At 32.5% G+C, this 21,133-nt stretch overlaps 1 protein-coding gene across 1 annotated transcript in view; it reads right to left on the bottom strand.

Moving 5' to 3' along the window:
- Positions 1-21,133, bottom strand: part of LOC146729455 (triple functional domain protein-like) — a 126,403-nt gene that overhangs the window by 56,744 nt on the left and 48,526 nt on the right. Inside the window, exons 6-17 of the mRNA XM_085495846.1 lie at positions 19,567-19,680; positions 19,053-19,169; positions 18,498-18,675; positions 17,631-17,854; positions 16,098-16,220; positions 15,512-15,703; positions 14,669-14,783; positions 13,448-13,689; positions 12,756-12,878; positions 11,407-11,598; positions 10,946-11,139; positions 9,693-10,224 (exon numbers count right to left, since the gene is read on the bottom strand). Coding sequence (XP_085351972.1) covers positions 9,693-10,224; positions 10,946-11,139; positions 11,407-11,598; positions 12,756-12,878; positions 13,448-13,689; positions 14,669-14,783; positions 15,512-15,703; positions 16,098-16,220; positions 17,631-17,854; positions 18,498-18,675; positions 19,053-19,169; positions 19,567-19,680 — 2,346 coding nt within the window. The remainder of the gene's footprint in view (positions 1-9,692; positions 10,225-10,945; positions 11,140-11,406; positions 11,599-12,755; positions 12,879-13,447; positions 13,690-14,668; positions 14,784-15,511; positions 15,704-16,097; positions 16,221-17,630; positions 17,855-18,497; positions 18,676-19,052; positions 19,170-19,566; positions 19,681-21,133) is intronic.

The following is a 21,133-nucleotide window of genomic DNA, read 5'->3' as shown; positions in this document are numbered from 1 at the left end:
AGGTTCATTGGTATATGTACAAAATGAAGGCAGAAAAACAGTACCTGTAATTGAATTCAATTATTTTTAACCATGGAAGTAGAACTCAGGTTGAGTGTAAAAATAGACTATTTTTATCATTATCTTCTGTATGGTAGTTGTGTTCAGGTTACATACTAGTAGAGACTAAAGCTAATCTCATATATGTGCATATTGGATACACCCAGTTGCATCCACACACAGAGGGGGTTAACAGTTAGTACAGACTAAGAAACACTACCAACTTTTTAACTTGTGCAAATTTCCAAATTTTTAACTTTGATTTTTCAGTTAGATACCTGGGAAATATAAATTTTAGCTCCTTGGTAACAAAACAATAACAATGCAAATGCAGATAGCTGCAGATTAATAGGAAATCCATTTATTTTTACTTCAAAACCTCTCATATTGCTTGCTATGTTAGAAAGTACATAGCCAAATGAATAATCTATCTAAGGACACTGTATACAATTTTTTTCTTGAATGTCATCCCAGATTACGCATAGTCCTAGGCAAGCCATTTACAAACATTTTTTTTTATGTGTACTAAAGTTCTGGACCGGGTCTTAAAAATGGATCACATCTAGCTCAAACCATGGATGTAACATCCATGCTAAAACTATCCAATTTTTAGTCTGTATTAAACATTGGCGCAGGTCTTCTTAGTACAGGCTTATGCTTTTGACCCCATGCTAAGCAACTGTGTGTGTGAACTCAAATACATTACTTTGGATTTCACTTTAGCCAGATTGAAAACACACACTCATTGGGTAAAAATCTAATTTCTCTGAGCACAGCATGTAATTTCAATGACATGGAGAATGGAATTTAAGACAACTAGCAAATTCTTACATAATTCAGACAAATGTAAATATAGCATTTGAACTGAAAAGTAATGCTGTACTACATACTGTTAAGTATCCTGCAATTCAATAGTTTGGGAATTTAGTTTGAGATTTATTTAGCACTTACAGAGGTTTCAGTTTTAATTCAATTTACATTCAGTTCATATATCAACCAGCCCAGTATTAAATTTGGATATAATCTGTATTGCAATTTATGCAAGAATGTTGCATAGGAACTAAAGAACTGAAATTAAGCTGAGTTAAACAAAGCACCAAAGTCAATTTGTGTCAACTTTCACAAAATAAACCCAAAAACTTATAATGTATTTTCTAAAATGAACAAAGAAATGCCAGTAAAAATTACTTAAAGGCATGAAAAAGAATTGCATGGCATTCAAAAGGTTAACAGATTTTGGTAGTTAACAATTTCATAGTGATTTACAAGTACCGTAAATTTGAGTAAATAAACAAACAGTTAAAAATTCAGGTAAAACCTATCCTTACATCACATAATAAATTCTATATAAAACCTGGGACATAAAAGAAATTATAATTTAAACCAATTCAATTAACTTTTAAAAAATGATTCTTTTCTCATGGAAATACTTTCTAAGAGTCAATGACAAATATTTACATAATTTTTTGTCAACATTTAGGTGCAACATTCTATTATTTTTATGTATTATTCTATATTTTTGTTTTATATTTTTATAAAAAGATTTTTGGGGGAAAAATGAAAAATTTATTTTATTTTTTGGATGGTGACAAAAGTTGTCTTTAGCACTCAAATGTTGAGAAGGCCATGAATACTTTCAATGTCATAGAGGTTAATATTATTGTGAAACAGAGAATCAGAAAAACAAATTAGAGTTAACAGACAATATTTTAGGAATCAAGTCTAAATAATGGTGGAAATGGCAAAATTATTGTATCATCTTTATCTTACCATTAAAAGTATTGCATATGTGAAATGAAATATAAATAGTAGATTTTTCAATATATTCATATTTTAAAATAATTTGAAAGTTCATTTTTACAGTGTACTAACAGCTTACATGTACAAAGTATAAATCAAGGACCCAGAATTCCTACATCAAGATCTGCTATAAAAAACACTGTAATACACTTACGTAAAACCCTCTATTATCACTTCTAGAAACTTCTATGATTTTAAAAACAAAATTCAAAGACAAAACTTTGTGTCATAATATCCTACAGTAAAATTATCACTGCTACTAACAAAATATGAGATTTTCATATCAAGTAAAATTCACAAAAAATTGTTTCTCATGAAATTAGAGTGGTTTATAGTATTTCATAGATTCAGAATACAATAAATAGAATTGTTGGTATTTGCTGAGTAAATACAGTAGCTTCATTCTTTTAGAATCCCTAAGACAATGTAAAAGCAGAATTAAACCAACAAATGAGTCAGTAAAAGATGACATATTATGATCATATATGCATCACTGTCATTAATGTAAGGCCAGGAAAAAAAATTCTCTGTTTCTCGTTTCATGGAAATTTTAAAATGAGGCGGCGAGGCGATTTTTTTTTTTTGAATACTGAGCTAAAATGGGGGAAATTTGAGACAAGTGCAAGTACAAGCGCATTTTGGAGTGCTTTAGAAAGAAAAAAACGTCCGAGGTGCATAGTTCAAAATGATGCACGCGGAAATGAGAAACAGAGATATTTTTTCTCAGCCTAAATGTATCGACAACTACCGGTAATAAACGTACAATGTGCCCAAAGGATGTGATTCACAAAGTACAGAGAATCAATGTTATTTTGAACAAGACAGAGTACAGCCCAAGAAGGTCAATCTAGTACAAAACTGCAGTTGAGTCAAAATAAACAGCTGCTTTCTGATTGGTCTGACTGTCATGTGTTAGATTTGGGTAGCCAATCAGGCAGCGTTATGAGTAGTTTTGCAATGACTCCAGAACTAGTCAATTATTCTGGCCCAGCCCTGGATATAAGCATTTAATATTATTTTGATCCAGACAGGCAGTACTGGTTAATGTTACAGAAATGTTGAGAGACAATTAAATCAATCAAGTACTGATTTATATTAGAGATAAACCATGTGCTTTACCTATTTATACAAAGCCAGTTAAGCATAGTACTGATTTTGTGCTACTACAGCACAGTACTTGTCCATAGAGGTTATATAAGAAGCCAACACAATGAATTTGTCATCACCAGTGGTAAAAGTTGTTTAATATAAATAAAGTGACACCAATGGAAACCACATTTAGTTTATAATCTAGACATTGATGTGGGGGGAAAGGTGAAATAACAGATGGTATCTTGAATTTCACTTTTGGAAGAAAACAGGTCACAATCACAAAATCTGTATTCCAAAAGTAAGGGGTTGACCATCAGAAACCTATGAAGGGGGGAAGGAGGTACAGCACAAACTATTCAATTTTGTTAGGATGATGTTGCAATGGTTTTTTTTTTTTTTTCTTTCAGCTTTATGTATGTGGGATTATTAATAACTATTTTTCTTGTCATTTTCTCTGCAGGATTTCTGTCTTTGTGCAGCATCATTTTACCAACATCCACTGCCCCCTCCAGTTTGTAATGAACAACCCTTAAGAATTCCAGATAAAATGATAGCAGAATTATAAATCTGTGATACTTTTTATTAACGAGGTGATGGCCATGGATATCAAAAAATGGTATCAACTCAATTTCTGGTTTCTAGCAACAAAAAATTATGCCAAAAATAAAGTTAATCCACAGTTACATAATTAGTTATTTTTATTTATTTTGCTAAAAATTTTGTATGAAATTCAGTTCATTCTTTTCAAAGACCAGTAAATCTGCATCAATTCTTGTAAAGAATCTACTGTCTAATCATTTATGGTGATTGACATAAACAGTGGACGACTTAGCATTCAGTTGCCATGTTAGTTATCCATATTTTACAATTGAAGCACTCTAATGATTTAACATATGTTTTAGAAAATGGATTACTGTAGAATACTTTATTTTCGCTTGGAATTTATTTTCGCTATTTTCGCTGAAGGGATGATTCCGTGAAAATAAAATCCGGTGAATATACATTTTTTCCTATATTTTACATTAATCTCATCAAAAATCAGTGAAAATAAATTCCAAGCAAAACGCCCAAAAAGCCTTTTGAGCGAAAATAAATTCCAGCGAAAATAAAGTATTCCACAGTACCTGACATATGTGAAAGGTGAGAGTCACTAAGCTAAGTATGGTAAGTCTAGAACCAAATAAACAAACACTATTCTGTAGTTTTTCCAATGATCCACCAAGGGCAGAATACTGGATACAGCTTAGTGAACTTGCACACAGCTGTTGTGTTTACATTAACTTGTGTTTCAAGACCTTTGCCCCATTTACAAACAAAACAGTAGGATTTTTTTTTCTTATAAAAACTTATTTCAAAAAAGAAAGAAAAAGACCAGAAAACTATGAAACAAAGAATATTAACAAAATTTTTAATTTATTTTTTGATACAATAAATGCATATCTAAAAGAATTTAAAAGTAGACTAAAATACGATTATAACTTCAAAACGTCCGTCTGAATTACACCAGTAATATACTTGGTGACCTTTTTGTAATTTATATCTTTATCGGAAGAGTTCAAAGCAGAAAGATCATAATTCATACTTGTGTTTATTTTTCAAGTTCAATATTTATATAACAAGATCGTAATCCTGCTTAGGGGACTTGGAGATAGTTAATTTGCTAAACTAGTAAGAGTATGCTGACATACAAACCCCTATAAGGAGAAAATATGTAGTGACGCACTGATGTAAATCAGATTTCTCAGAGGACAACATAACATGCTGACTTCTGTATAAACTAGCCGCTTAGGAAAACAAAACCATATTTCTAAACAAACTATTGATAACATCAAATTACTGTTTACCAGATTCAAACATACAGACTAGACTCTAGGATAAAAGGAACCCCCTTATTAGAGAGAGCCGCATACCAGTTTGAATACCATAGATAACATTAAGGAGAGTCAGTACTTACTCTTAAGATGGCTATAACAATTTTGGCTTCTCCAGCCTGTATGGCAATGGTAGAGATGGTAGTCACAGGTAGTGGCACTTTAGTTTCTTCAAGTTGTCTTTCGGCCATTGCCAAAGTTAAATGGTATCTCTCCCCTTCAGGACTTAGGGCTAACAAACCAATTAACTACTAGTAGGGTTGAGGTAATGGTGCCATGGGTGGTAAACTGTATCACACGCTCACACTAACACAGCCTACACGCACTGAGAGATGCCACTTCACACACACTTATCTATATAGTCTTTGGGCCTCATTACATAAACTGACACTAGTTAATATTAATGAGCAAACACCATATAAGGAAACACCAAGCCATCTGGCAAGTAAACCAACTGAAGATCTCCACCCAGGGGGTAAGACTTCATTATATTTTAGTTTAATTTACAGCATAATTTATTCAAGATTATTATTATTTATATCCTCATCCCTTAGCAACAACAGTTGGTATAGATTAATTTGACAAATTGTAAAAAAATATAATAACTGTATCAGTATTAATCAGAACTTTTCAGAACTGACTTTTAAATTTTTCTTTCAGATCTCAGAAACAGATTTTTTTAATCAAAGGGAATTATTTAATTTTTAATTATTTAAATTTATATCACAGAAAATTGTAAATTTGCGACACAACAAAACTATTTATGAATTTTTTCTTCATTTAAATTTATTGAAAGTATATATAAAAAAAATTAGAGTTATCAAGAAACAAATGCAAATTTGACCTATAAACACATTAAACTACATTTTTTTTTTTTTGAGAAAACTTGGTTTTCAAGAATTATATTCTATAACTACAGCAAAATTGGTAACAGGAGCCCTGCTTAATATAGACTTGACTGTAACATAGAACTGACAAGGTCATTCAACGGTAGGTGGTTTGATCATCAAAAATGGTATGTACTACATCAGCACATAACATGGGGCCCATTGGAGAACTTCTACAGACACAGAAAAAAAAATCGAGGTTAAAAAGTCACAAGTTTTAACAACTGCGCCATCGTCTACATTCTTAGATCTAATTGGCGGTTTTCAGGGTATCATCTTGTCAACCGATGCGCTGACTCACGTTTGCATTCTTGCCATCCTTGTACACTATGCGTGGTATTTATACTGTACAGGCATGCTGCAGCATAACATAAATATGGAACATAAGGGGTTCGCCATTACAAAACGCTGGGAGAGGGATACTAGAAAAACTGTGCAAATTATTTTTTCAATTCACTCATTTTTGTTTTAGTTTTTTTATTTCAGGATGATATTGCTGAAACCTTTTTGCTTTCTAAAATGCTATTTTTTTTTAGATATTCCATAATGATTTTTTTCTTAATTTTTTTTTTGTGCCTCTCAAAATTCCCCTCCCCACAAAGTGTCTCATTGTTCACCCCTTAAAACTGGATAATCAAGAACCTTTCAAAACGTTTTAAAACAACTGTATATGACCAATATAATTATATTTTATTTCTGTGACTAATTTTTGCTATGTCTTCATTTATTGCTCAGGTTTTAGCCATAGATACTGCATGATTTAGTGTTAAATAAATATCTACCAATTCAGTCTAATCTGATCTAATCTAATCTAATCAAATCTAATCTAATCTAATGAAACCTCTATTCTAAACTAAACACTAATAGCACTGAAACAAATTGTTCAGATCAGTTTTTGGTTTATAGGTATTTTTACATAATAAGCAATACTATAGAGATTGGGAAGGACTTGCGACTTAAACCTTAAACATTATTTCATTTTGTTTTGTTTTCTTTAAATAAATATTCATTCTATTTCTTAGTCTTATATCTGTACATATGATATTAGTGCAAGTATCCTTGGATTGTGACAGAATTCTACTTGTAATCAATATTAAAAAAACATTCATAGTAATCAACCCATAAATTGATCCTGTAATATTATAATTGTAAAAATGGTCTGGTTCTAATATAAATATTAATGACATTCCATGTGTGTATATGAATGAAAGTTGTCAAGCCATTATTTGGGTCCAGTTTTTAGTGACAGTATCAATTATAAACGTAGAAATTCAATTCAATGATGGGAGTGTTAACTACAAATGGTGTCATATTTTGTTCAGTCAAAGTGACAGCCAAGTGTAGTGCATACCCGTAGGTACAGGTGTGTATTAATAGGTTGTCAATAATGACAAGAATATCATGTCCATCAGTGAGTTAAGAAATCTTGACTTGAACAAAATCAGTTAAAACATGTCTAAGAAATGTTTATATGAAAAATAAAAACAACAAAAACACACAAAAAAAACAACATGCATTATCATTAACCCATTATGTGTGATGTCCAGGCATGCTCAAAATTTGTGATTTTATTTTTTTTTGGACAAAATTGGACACTACCGTTAGTAAATGTACTACCATTGGAGGTGTGCTTTTAATACATAGTGTTGGATACAGAAGAAAAAAACAAAGTAATAAATTTAAAAAAGCATGTGTGTATGTGTAATTCAAAGCATTTATTGCATGGAAGATAGATGAATCATGTACAGTTTTGTACCTCATCTACAGCATATTTGATCTACAGCCAAAAGGAATCCAATACCACAAACGGATCCTTACAGGATGGAGGGGGCAGCAATTGCTGGGAATAAGTTCTTGTCCACCACCCAGCATTTTTCTAAAAGGCCAGACTGCTAAATAACTGTCTCCAATCACTTGTTACATATCACAATAGTTGACCCCTAAAATTCTGTTTTAAAAAAACAACCCTACACTCTATTCTTCTAATCTCTCCCAAGAATTCTAAATGGATCATCTCTAAGTAAAAAAAAAATCTGCAGTATAAATATTATAATTGTTGTGGAGATGACCTCTGTGCATGTGTACAGATTTCTTGCGTTTTTTCAGTATCTGGTGTCCTGCATTTACACACACCAAACAACAAAAATATGAATATCTACTGGTGTATCACTGCAGTGAAGGATAGGAGTTTTTAATGCCAACTCAATGAACAGAATATTGAAGTCACAGTGGACATTGCTCCATGGTTAACCTCTCCATACAAGAATCACGTAGCAACCAGGATAAAGTAAATTAGGCAAACTTAATTAAATCCAAATTACCATTTTAGTATACTTAAATATATGATTTACAGAATAAGTTTTATCATAGAGTAAGAACAGACCAGTTTAATCTTTTTTTTTAGCAAAATCAACTCCAATGAAAGGTTATGATTCTTGATATCAGTTAAATAATAATTCAAACATTCGCTAAACTTAAAGTGATTCATTTGTTGTGGAGATTGTAGTCAAATTCTGTGAAATTAAAAAATGTGTTTTGCATGTAGATATTCAGGGCTTGAACTTCAACATTTTGAAGGCACCCAATTTCACGATCAGAATTTCTAAAAATGACTTCAACTGATTGAATTTGTGAAGGAAATATTGATGTGCATCAAGGCTGATTGGGCATCTGAGCAATGGTCTCCATGAATTATGTTCCTTGTACATGTTACGCGAGACACATAGTCATGCTGTAACACTTTAAATCAAAGCCTACTTTTAACGATCTTAATCCTGCTAACCACTTTAGAATGAATTTTGTGAAAGCTTTTTTTTCATATAATGTATTTATAAATGTTTTATGCATTCTGGGCAAGAACAAAAACTAACACCGCAAGGATAACACATGTATAAAAAAAGTTATACAAATTCGGGAATTATTTAACTAAATGATATCATTAGGAAGTAATATCACAAAAATAAAAAATTCCAACCATAGATTAATAATTAGAAAGGATTGCTACAACAATACACCAAGTGATCAGCGTATCTGTCATCTGAGATTGAAAATAATAATGTTTCAGACAAAATTCTTACTATTAACTTTTTATTAAATGTAGCTGAGTAATGTAATATGAATTCTTATTAAATAATGTCTATGTGACTTGTAAGTATTTTTTCAAGGTAACCCTTATTATACAATGTCATATTATATACAAAACAAAATATTAATGCAATTCAGGAAATTATTTACTAAATTATTTACTTAACACTTATTTAACCTACACCAACAAATTCTTTAAAAGTTTACATACAAGACATTTTTTCATATTCTACAAAATATTATTTTAAATTTAATGATAATTTGTGACAGAAAGCATTTTGATTATGTAGAGGGCACTCTTCATATTAGTTTGCACAATTGTCCATCAGTTATGCTCTAACAGGTCAGCCAATCAGCAGAGGTGTTACATTACAAACAACATTATATACCACCCAATCAAAAGAGTGGTTACTCAACAACCAAAAGCCAATAGGGAAAGTGGTTACTTAACAATTAATAATCAGAAAAATAGTTGATCAGTATTTACACAGCGTTTTACATATTTTGGGCACATGATGAAAGGTCCATACTGAAAACAGAGTGCTTGGATGTGGCAGCATATTAAATAGAAAATAACATCATTATTATCAATCAATTATTTTATATTCTTTACAAATGCTGAAATTCGTCATGTTTTCTTAAGCAAGAGTTGACCTCTGAGAGTTTTGATGGGCCATAAAATGTTGCAAGTGATTGTGTTTTGACGGAAATGTTGTTTTCTGACAATTAATGAATCTAATGTTTTTTAATCATTTAATTTAATTTTTAATCAGTTTTACTCTAAAAATGAGTTTTGTATTCTAAAACTATTAACTATTTTTAAACTAGATATTCAAAAGTGGTTTGAATTTTAGAGTATTTACGGTAGCATACATTCAAAATTTATTAAAACAGTTTTATACACATGTTTAATTCCTACCTCATTTATACTCTGTTCCAATCTCTGCATGGATTCCCAATCTCTTTCAAGATCTCTTTCATATTCTTGTCCAAATACAGCACTTCTCCCGACTGGACTCTCTACTTCAAGTGCAGTTTCTCTTCTCACAAACACTTCACTTTCAGAAGAGAACTCTGCATCTGCATCAGCATCTGCATCTGACACACCCCTTTCCATGGAAGTTGTACCTCCTTCAGTCGAGGGAGTATCTCTTCCATATTCCATCATTCCGTTCATTGCATCCTTTTCCGGTGATGCTGCTCTTCCATCTTCTCCAGGATGTTCTCCATCACTCTTAGCAGTATGCCGTACTTCAAGAATCTCCTTCTTCACTTCAATCTCTCGGATTCGTCTCCCTTGTCTGCCTCTAGAGGGCGGTCTTGGTTCCACACCTTGATTCCACACTTCATCCAACATTTGTTTGTTCCATTCCAAATCATCAAGCAGTCTATAGATTATTTCTGTTGTGTTTTTGTACTCCTCTGAGGGCTCACTTCCAGGCAACTGTACTCTGCAAAAACAGAAAACACTTTTTTTTATTTTGCCAACACATAGCACCAATACACCATAAGCAAACTTCTCAATTGTTTGCACACTACCCTCTAAAGGTCAAAACAAGACATGATCATCTTGAAGGTCTTATCAATATTATCAGTGATCATAGTTGTTACTTGTATAGGCAATATCAATTTATGAGCTTTTTTGTCTTCATCTTTACCTCCAAAACACAATACGGTATTTGCCCTATTAGTACTAGATATACATACGTATATGTATCTATGGTCAGAATTAGACATATTTTAATGATTCTGTATACAATAATTGCAATTGTTTGTTTGTTTAAACCGGAATAAGCAAGCTGAAATTCTTTGCAAAATGAATATATAGACCTTATGAGAAAAACATGAATTTCAGTCTGAATACAAGTCCCATACAGTGTGTGCTCTTATACGGTAATAAGTCTATCCACAGATTCATAATAGGTCTAGATAGAAACTACTGTAAAATCTGTATTAGAAGCCGCGACTTCTATTACAATGGTAGAATGCAACAGAGAGGATGCGGCTTCTATTAGAGCATCTACACTTATGAGAAATAATGAATTTTTGATTCTCAATTATTCAAAAAGATTGGGTGCGACTTCTATTAGAGATGCGGCTTCTAATACAGATTTTACGGTAATCCTCAAAATAACAACTAAATCAAGTGACATGTTAAAAATATTTATTTACCTTTCTGTAGCAACAATGGGTAGCATTAATCTATCCAACAAAGCGTTTCCCATGGCAACAGTGTCATGGTAACTCTCCATCAATTGATCTCGCTCTGGTTTAAACTGTGCAAGAATCTCTTCTCGTTTCTTCTCATCAACACCTTGGATGTAGGACCAAATCTTGTGTATAAATGTTTCTAATTTGTCAATAATCTGTAAAATAATAAGAAATTTGGAAATAACAGTGTTTTTTTCATAAACTGTTTTTTTTGAACTAAGAGTAGCAAAATGGTCTTGAAGTTCTGGCTGTAAATGTAAATTGCTTTTTTCAGAAATGCAATACAGGGTTCTATTATGTGATAACTTCTGCATGTGGCTGTTGCCCACCAATGATTGAAAATTGAAAAAGTAAAATCAAGTATTACAAAAGTGGGAAAGGACAGTGAAGTTTTAATAACAAATTAAAATAAAAGCACTTACAGTTTCAGAATTTCGGTGGAAAGTGTAAGAGACTGACAATCTAGAAGATCTTTCACTAATGCCTTGAGAGAATTGTTTCCAAGCCCTAGATAACTTCTGTGCTCTCTCATGGTTTGGTGACAACTCAAATCGTAATGATCTTCTCAATACTAAGGCAGCTTGAAGTAACTGTTTACCATATTCATAGGTACCCTAAGTACACGATAATAACAAATATATTCATCACCATTACTGTTACTAATGCAATATTGTTGTTTTAATGTCAGTGCTGCTGGAGGAATTGTTGTTGACATTGTTTCGTGTTGTTGTCACTGTAGTTGGCAATAATGTAGTATTGTTTTTGCCACTGTTGTTTGTGATCTTGTAGCATTGTTATTACTGTAGGTATTACAGTTGGTAGTGTGGTTAAGGAGGGGCAAGGTGAATCAATAGACCATTTTCCGTTCACTGCAAGAATCACGCGTTATGCGTGAAATCGAACGTAACATCAGGACAAACAAAGGTCATAGCATCGTAGTGGCGTCAAACATCGCATAGGATTTGACAAACGCGAAAATATTTTGGGGGGCATTTCCATGCTTAATAATGTGCTGTACACATTTGATAGACACATTAGATAGACGGCCCGTCGATGTGAGCTACAAAATAAAGAAATTCAAGTTCAAAATCAAATCATACGTTTTTTGCGGCAGACGTTTGACGCGTGTCTTTCATGCATCTCGTGAGATCTCACAGTTGAACAGAACATCACCTATTGCTACGTTCAGGTTATGGGATCTCGGCACGTGCCAAAATGTTTAATCCTTTGTGTGTTTGCACAGAAATTACAGCAGTTGCATTTACGTTAGTCAGGACCGACATGGGACACACTCTGCTCGGCTCACACCCTTATTCGTTGATCTGTTAGTAGACTTCCCTTCATCACCATTTCATACTAGTATGAATCAGTGTGTGTTCTCTTAAGTTCATCACCCAGGGTGTGATTTCGGTCAGTGCCAAGCTTTCAGACAGCCAATCTCGGCATGTGCCAAGTTTCGGTCCTGAGCATATATTGGGACCTTGATAGATATTTTTTTCGGCACGAGTCTCGGCACATGCCGAGATCTCTAAAGTGAACGCTACTAATTAGATGTGTGTGTGTGATTAACACCTTTTATAACATGATTAAGGAAGTAGGGAATAGAGTTTTTTGTTTATAAATGTCAAAAACTGTCCCAGATCTGGAAAATCTTTCAAGATGCGGGCTTTAAAAATGGGTTAAAGACACTGATCGTGACATATTTAGCAAAGAGTAATTTCACCGAGGAGTTCTGAAGAAAGAAAATCAAAAGTTAATATTTCATTCCTACCTTGGCAGTGGATTCAAATTTGAGATGTTCTCGTTTAAGATGCTCGGCTTCACTAGCACTCTGGCCAACGTCAGTATGACTTTTTACCATAACCTCACATAATTCCATCAACCATATAATAGCCTGGTAAAAATAAGCATAAAATATTCAGTATCATATTCAAAATATTATCACCTGCAATTTTTTTCTTACATATACTGAGTTACTCATTGCAATTTGATATATATTTAAAGATTTTGCACTTTCCTGGTTTTAATACTATCCCAAAATACTGCCCTCTTCAGGTCAATAAGGAAATGATTTTCTGTAAAAAATACCAGTTTTTCATCCAAATCTTTTTTTCCTAAATCCCAATTAATTTATGGATTGTTAGATGAAGTGAAATTTAGGAATCCAAAGAACCCTTTACAGATAGTAATAAAATAAGCCATCGAATACCACCACATCTGATGAAATACAGATGTGGTGTAATTTGTCTTACAATCATTGTTCTTGTAGATATAAAGTGCTATAAAATTTGCTAAAATAGTTAAATAGTAAAATTTATTAGATAGTTATCATGCCTCGTTCTTTTTGCCATCAATTCCACCAAATTTGTTACATGTACTGTACCTAAAAATAAGATTTGAAATGTTTTGGCAAGAATTTTTTAAGATTTTCCTAATTTACAACAAGAGTTTATACATGCTTACCTGATCTGCATCTCTTTCACATGTTCTCAGCTGTAATATCTGCTGTAATTTAAGTTTACGGACTTCAGCTAACTCATCACATTGTATTTTTCGTCTCTGTAGATCATCTAGTATATCCTGGACATGTGTTTTATACGGTGAGTAATCTGGAGTGATATCTTTACCGAAAGCATTCTTGATAGTTTCAGACATCATATCAAGTAGGGTATGTGCTTCCCGTATGGCTTGTTCCATCAACAAAGCTATCAATGAATAAAAACAACATAAATAATATACCGCTTTTATTTTGTTAGACCAGGTTGCAACGCGCATAGTACTGTATAGTGACATCATGTCAAAATCCCATTCAAGTCTCATCTCGTAGATAGCGAGACTGATGCTACACCCTTCTGACATGACATATATCAATGTTCAAGGTTTGTAATAAAACAATAAAATATATCGAAAATGTACAGAAAATATTGTTCTTGTAATCTGTCATATAGTGAGCAGCTATTTTGATCCACCTGGACCTCCCAGTATCCTAGTTACCGTGGGCATGTGCATTCGCAGAGTTGGGAATGCTTATGCGAGAGCGAGATTGAACTGGGATCTTGAAATCATGTCACGCTACTTTCAAACACCAAGTAATGTACCACTGGTTAGACTAATTATAGTAAAATTTTCAGCAGTTAAAACATGACTTAGATTTTTATAACTCTTTGCATGTTACAAACAATTTTTGTCACCTTACAGAAAGTTAGCCTGCATAATTTATTCCACATTTTTTGATCATGACTTGTAGCCAATGAAAAATTACATCTATCCAGTCTAACAATAACAATAAAATATTGAAAAATACATAAAAATGTTCAAAATGATGCACCAAAATTATTGCAGGAAAAATTCTGGGTGATCAAAGAGTTAAAGACATGTAGTTGCAGTAACTTTTGTGAAATGTTGTCATCACAATACCTTCAAATTATCAAATAACCTCTATCATATTTGCTTTAACAGTAACACATGACCAACTTAAATGACACATGTGAAAGTCATATTTTATTGATACAGTATAAAATAAATGCTATTTTTGTTTTATATTTTAAAATGGGCTTCTAAAAAAGCAAATACAAAAATGATAGACATAACTACAACTACTTCTGCACCTAACTGCCCCAGGCAAATTTCAATTAATCTTGAACACATGAAATTTGCATAAATCTCATCTATGACTGTACTTACATAACATATCCCATTGTTGTTGAAGAACTCTTAAAGATTTTTCTGCACTTTCCACGTCATCAGCAAGAATATCACTCTTCAGTAAATCTATGAAATCTTCTAAGTGGCTTAAAACCTGTAAAAAGACACAAAGTTGCTGATTTAAAATTGAAGAAAGCATGACAAATAATATATTATACAAAACTGAGTAAGTGATGAAAACATATTTTTAAGTTTTATAGATCTTATACTACGGGAACCCAATTCCACTAATGTTTTACAAGTACTAGTACTCACACCATGTACTAGAGGTAATGAATGAAAACCAATGATGGGCAATAAACTGTAATATTGCCATGCAAGTTTTATCAATACTTACATCTTGTACGAATCAATGAAATCAAACTGGGAAAATGAATGAAGACCAATGATGAGCAATAAACTGTAATATTGCCATGCAAGTTTTATCAATACTTACATCTTGTACGAATCAATGAAATCAAACTGGGAAAATGAATGAAGACCAATGATGAGCAATAAACTGTAATATTGCCATGCAAGTTTTATCAATACTTACATCTTGTACGAATCAATGAAATCAAACTGGGAAAATGAATGAAAACCAATGATGAACAATAAACTGTAATATTGCCCTGCAAGTTTTATCAATACTTACATTTTGTACTAATCAATGAAATCAAACTGGGAAAATGAATGATGGACAATAAACTGTGATATTGCCCTGCAAGTTTTATCAATACTTACATTTTGTACTAATCGGTGGAATCAAACTGGGAAAATGAATGAAAACCAATGATGGGCAATAAACAGTGATATTGCCCTGCAAGTTTCATCAATACTTACATCTTGTACTAATCGGTGGAATCGAACTGAGGTAATGAGTAGATTTCGTCTTCTTTCCAATCTTGTTGCAAAACTTCGACACACAGTATCCATGTAATCTCTCTGTGCACTGATGTCTTTTGATAAGGGATGGTTTTCTTTTATAAGTGTATCAGCTACATGTCTTAGCTCAGCATACATACCATAGGTATCCTGTCAAACAAATCAATATCAATTAAACACAATAATTATTCCTGCCTAAATTTTAGCAAAACATTTTGAACATTTTTTTATATAAAATTATCTTTTTTTAACTTATTCATTGATTTTGAACAAAATGGAAATTAAATTGAAATAATTTTCCATTTCTTAGAGGTGTTGACCAAATTGTGAAAAAAAAATAAAAAAAGATTTGTGGATATATTATATGAAAGATGACAAAGTTTTCTTTTGTGTTCTTAATGGTCTATGGTTAATATGAGATGAGATATTTCCCATAACTTTTTTTTAAAACTACCATCAGGACATATTTGCAACCGTCCTTGATGCACTGGGAGATACTGAAATTCACACCAATACTGGTTTTAAGAATTATAAGAATACTTACGGTACATTTGAGTTCTAGTTTTTCATGTTCTCTTCTCAGTTTGTCTGCTTCTGTGTAAGATGAACCGATGTCATGTTGTGATGATAATAATTTCTCACCTGGTCCTACAATCCAATCTACAACCTGCAACAGATAAAGATGATAATTGATTGTCAACGAGCAACATGGGCTATTTGTCAACATTTCAATGAGACGAGCTGTATCTGAAGTGTCAACATTTCACTGACACAAACTGCAACAGGAGTGTCAACATTTCAAAGAAGTGTCAACATTTCACTGAAGTGTCAACATTTCACTGAAGTGTCAACATTTCACTGAGACCAGCTGTATCTGAATTATGTCAACATTTTAGAGATATGTCAACATTTCACTGAAGTGTCAACATTTCACTGACAAACTGCAACAGGAGTGTCAACATTTCAGGGAAGTGTCAACATTTCACTGAGACAAGCTGTAACAGAAGTGTCAACATTTCACTGAAGTGTCAACATTTTACTAAGACCAGCTGTATCTGAATTATGTCAACATTTTAGAGATGTGTCAACATTTCACTGAGACAAGCTGTAACAGAACTGTCACCATTTCACTAAGACAAGAAGTATCTCAAGTGTCAACATTTTATTGACACAAGCTGTAACAGAGTGTCAACATTTTAGAGATGTGTCAACATTTAAATGAGACAAGCTGTATCAGATGTGTCAATACTTCATTGAACCAATTGTATCAGAAATGTCAGCATTTTCAGAGATGTGTCAATATTTCATTGAACCAATTGTATCAGAAATGTAAGCATTTTCAGAGATGTGTCAATATTTCATTGAACCAATTGTATCAGAAATGTCAGCATTTTCAGAGATGTTTCAATATTTCATTGAAGCAAATGTATCAGAAATGTCAGCATTTTCAGATATGTGTCAATATTTCATTGAACCAATTGTATCAGAAATGTCAGCATTTTCAGATATGTGTCAATACTTCATTGAACCAATTGTATCAGAAATGTCAGCATTTTCAGATATGTGTCAATATTTCATTGAACCAATTGTACCAGAAATGTCAGTATTTTCAGAGATGTGCCAATATTTCATTGAACCAATTGTATCAGAAATGTCAGCATTTTCAGAGATGTGTCAATATTTCATTGAACCAATTGTATCAGGAATGTCAGCATTTTCAGAGATGTGTCAATATTTCATTGAACCAATTGTATCAGGAATGTCAGCATTTTCAGAGATGTGTCAATATTTCATTGAACCAATTGTATCAGAAATGTCAGCATTTTCAGAGATGTGTCAATATTTCATTGAACGAATTATATCAGGAAGGTCAGCATTTTCAGAGATGTGTCAATATTTCATTGAACCAATTGTATCAGAAATGTCAGCATTTTCAGAGATGTGTCAATATTTCACTAAGACTTGCTGTATATGAAATATGTCAACATTTTATTGAGGCAAGAAACAATGAGATGAGCAAAATCTTTTGGAATGTTAACACTCAACAATGGCAATATACATTGACAACAAAACTTACTCTTTTAATACCACCTTGTAAGTCTCCCAACTTAACATTCTGTACAAGGTCACGATTTTGTTCATCTAGATATTGTTCAAGTTTCATTTGTTTGGCATTTAACTGATCCAATAATCTCTTTGCATGGTTTGTCATGATGATATGGTCCTCAGTTTGATAAAGTTCAGTGCCTTGAGTGAATCCAGATTCTTCATCTAATTGAAGTTGTTGTAATAGTTTTTGTCCTGAAATGAAAAGTTAAGAATTACAATGACTCAGTTCTACTTTATGTTCTATTGTCTTGGAATAGTTCTACTGGATTCTTGCATAGTAAGTTTCCCCTAAGACTTTTTTTCATGAAATTTGCCAATCTCAGAAAAATTTCATTACATACATTTAGTAATCCAATATTGTATTGGCTCTATTAGAAGTACGGTTCCAACAGTAGAACACAAAAACCAAAAATTGCATTTAATGTATTTGGATCAGTGAATTTAATACAGTAAATATGGTGAATCTGATTAAAACGAAATCACAAAAATTTGCTTAGAGGAACAAGCTAATTTTATCTTACTGATGATTGGTTAGTTGGGATGTTCAAATGTATAGGTCAGAATTCTAATTTTTCACAACTGCATATGGGCAATGCATTATGGGAAAGAAATCATCCTGGAATGTCAATATTTTGAAAGATTTCAACAATTCATATTAATAATAATTTATGAATTTATAGCCCAAAACACAGATATTAATTTAATTAGATTGCACTAGAATGACTAGATAAAACACAAAGCCCAAGAAAAGGTTGTTTGAATAAACTGATAAAATACAAAGTGCAGTTAGTTTTGAGTTAAGAATCTTTGAAGACAAAATGAACATAGAACATGCCTGATATGATCAAAGAGTTGGGTTGTGTCACAATTTTGTCTTTCAGTCTTTGGTGTTGCCATAGCAACTCTTCTGGTTTGATTGGTTCCTGATCTTGTAGTTGGTTGACAATATCCATTTCAGCTTGGTCCAGTCTTGACAACATTGAGATTGTATCTTTGACAAACTTCTCATAGTCCTGATAAAGACATATGTTATGAATTCTTTCAATGCTAAAGTCAACTATTTTCATTTTTGAAAAATCTGTGGTCAGTGCGTGTGTGTCAGTCATTTTTTTTTTTATTTATTTGAAACTAAAGAAAAGAGGGTATGCTTGTCATTGATGGCGCAATATCTTGTTCACACATACTAGTATGCAGATAGAATGATGTTTCATAAAAAAATGAAATACAAAAACATATTATTACATCATTTTTTTTAAGAGAGCTTTTGGCCTAAAATGGCTAACCATAGCTATTCTACAAAAACAGCCATTTAATTTTCTCATAATTATGATTTATGATAACTGATAGTTATTATTAAATGAACAGAATGCGTAAGAAGACATGGACTTACCAGTCTATTCTGAATCCATTCTGCATGGTTGTAACGCAATGTTCCACCAAAAAGTGGAGTTAGCTGATCAGCAGAACAGTATTTATGAAGTTTAGCAACGGACGAGAACATCAATACCTAAAGAGGAAAAATATTTTTTCAGAGATATGATGACAACCACATTAAAAGAAAGCACACCTGACAATCTATCAAAGTTACAGAGATAATTGCAATGTTTATAACCTTGTGATCTATGATAAAGATCTCACTGGAATCATAGCAATGCAAACTTGTGTACTTCGCTATGGTAAAGCCAGTGCAATGTGACAACATTTGTTGGCATTTGTGCAAACCAGCACTGTATAACTGACAAACGGCATGCACTTGCTAGCCTTCTAATATGGCAACATTGTCAACAAATTGTACATTTGATTAACTAAAATATGTACTGGTAAATGTAATACATGTATTGTTTATGACAAAACAAAAACATGTGCATCCCGAATCAGTTGATTTTTTCTCACTTTAATCTTACCTCAAAGTCCAGTTGTGATTTTTCTTTTTTCAGACTCTGGCCCGCTCTCTGTTTTTCCCAGAATGCTTCAGGCTTGACAATACAAGCCAAAAAGATCTTTTCTGGGAGTACTTGCTGAAAATACAAACACAAATTGGTGATTTTCCGTACAACTGCGAGATCTCGCGAGATGCATGAAAGACGCGCATCGAACGTCTGCCGCAAAAATCGAACGATTTGATTTTGAACTCAAATACCCTTACCTAATTGAAATTGCCTATCATCAAATGTGGACAGCACATTGTTAAGCATGGAAATGTCCCCAAAATACTTTCGCGTTTGTCGAATCCCACGCGATGTTTGACGCCACTACGACGCTATGACCTTTGTTTGTCCTGTTTTTACTTTCGATTTCACGCATAACGCGTGATTCTCGAAGTGTACGGAAAATGGTCTATTGGCTTAAATATGCATGCAAATATTCAGTCTATGTGTCTTTGAGTAAATTTACCAGAACATAGACATTAACTAATTCATACTTGTAAATAAAATTGCATCTACTCAGTTCAGTGGAAGAAACATTCTTATTTTACAGAAAATTTAAATTTGAGAATAATTAATTTAAATATAAACAAAATTAGCACCTTAATATACTACATGTATTTCTTATAGCTTTTTAGAACAATTTACCACAATGGTTCAAATACTCTCAATAAAGCTATAGGAATTATCCAAGTGCAACTTTAAAGTCAGATTATTGTTACCTGTATTATGCACTAGTAGTAACAAAAAGCCATGGAGTAATTTCCACATTACACCCCTGATAGGCAAATCTGATTAGTCCTTAATGCAAATTGAGATTGTGACAGTAGTCACCTAGTAAAATGCCAGAACATAACTTGTTTAATGACGAAAGAAATTTTTGAAATGAAATACAATCAATTTGAATGTTTTTGCTATATACCAATAGTTTCAGGCATTCACCGATATGTGTTATCTTTACTGATTAGATGTGTGAAGATCGTTGTAAGAACTAGCCCACATTCAGTTAAAATGATGCCAATGTGTATATAACATTGATGGTTATAAAAACTAGCTGAAACACACGTTTAAGAAACAGCGTTGATAAGTGCAAATGGTAGAACATGGCAGACAGGATGTGTGCACACAAATAATTGTAATGTCAGTTTCTGCTGGTGAAACAGCTAAAAAGCATACACGTGATAAATGTGATATCAAAATACATGACTGTGTAAATATTGTATTTATTAAACAACTGTAGCAATTGTAATATGTTCCTTGCCATGAAAATTACTACATCCGTTCAGAAAATAGGGTGGAACACAGTCACACAATGGGTACCACTTGCCAGTATATACCACAAATTTTATAATATACCAGTTGTACAAATTGTTCGAGTTATTGAAAACCAAAGAAATAAAGTTATGATGAGAAAATCAACCAAGAACAGACATTATGCTGTTTTGCAAGGTATAAAATACAAAGCTCACAATTGTAGTCAAGATTAAAAAAACAAATAAGTAGCCTTAAAATAACCTCCTAGAACCAAGTCAACAAACACAGTTAC

This window comes from Saccoglossus kowalevskii, chromosome 22 (genome assembly GCF_978046115.1).
Source record: "Saccoglossus kowalevskii chromosome 22, keSacKowa6.1, whole genome shotgun sequence".
NCBI classification, from domain to species: domain Eukaryota; kingdom Metazoa; phylum Hemichordata; class Enteropneusta; family Harrimaniidae; genus Saccoglossus; species Saccoglossus kowalevskii.
This window is presented reverse-complemented; position numbering and strand designations above follow the sequence as displayed.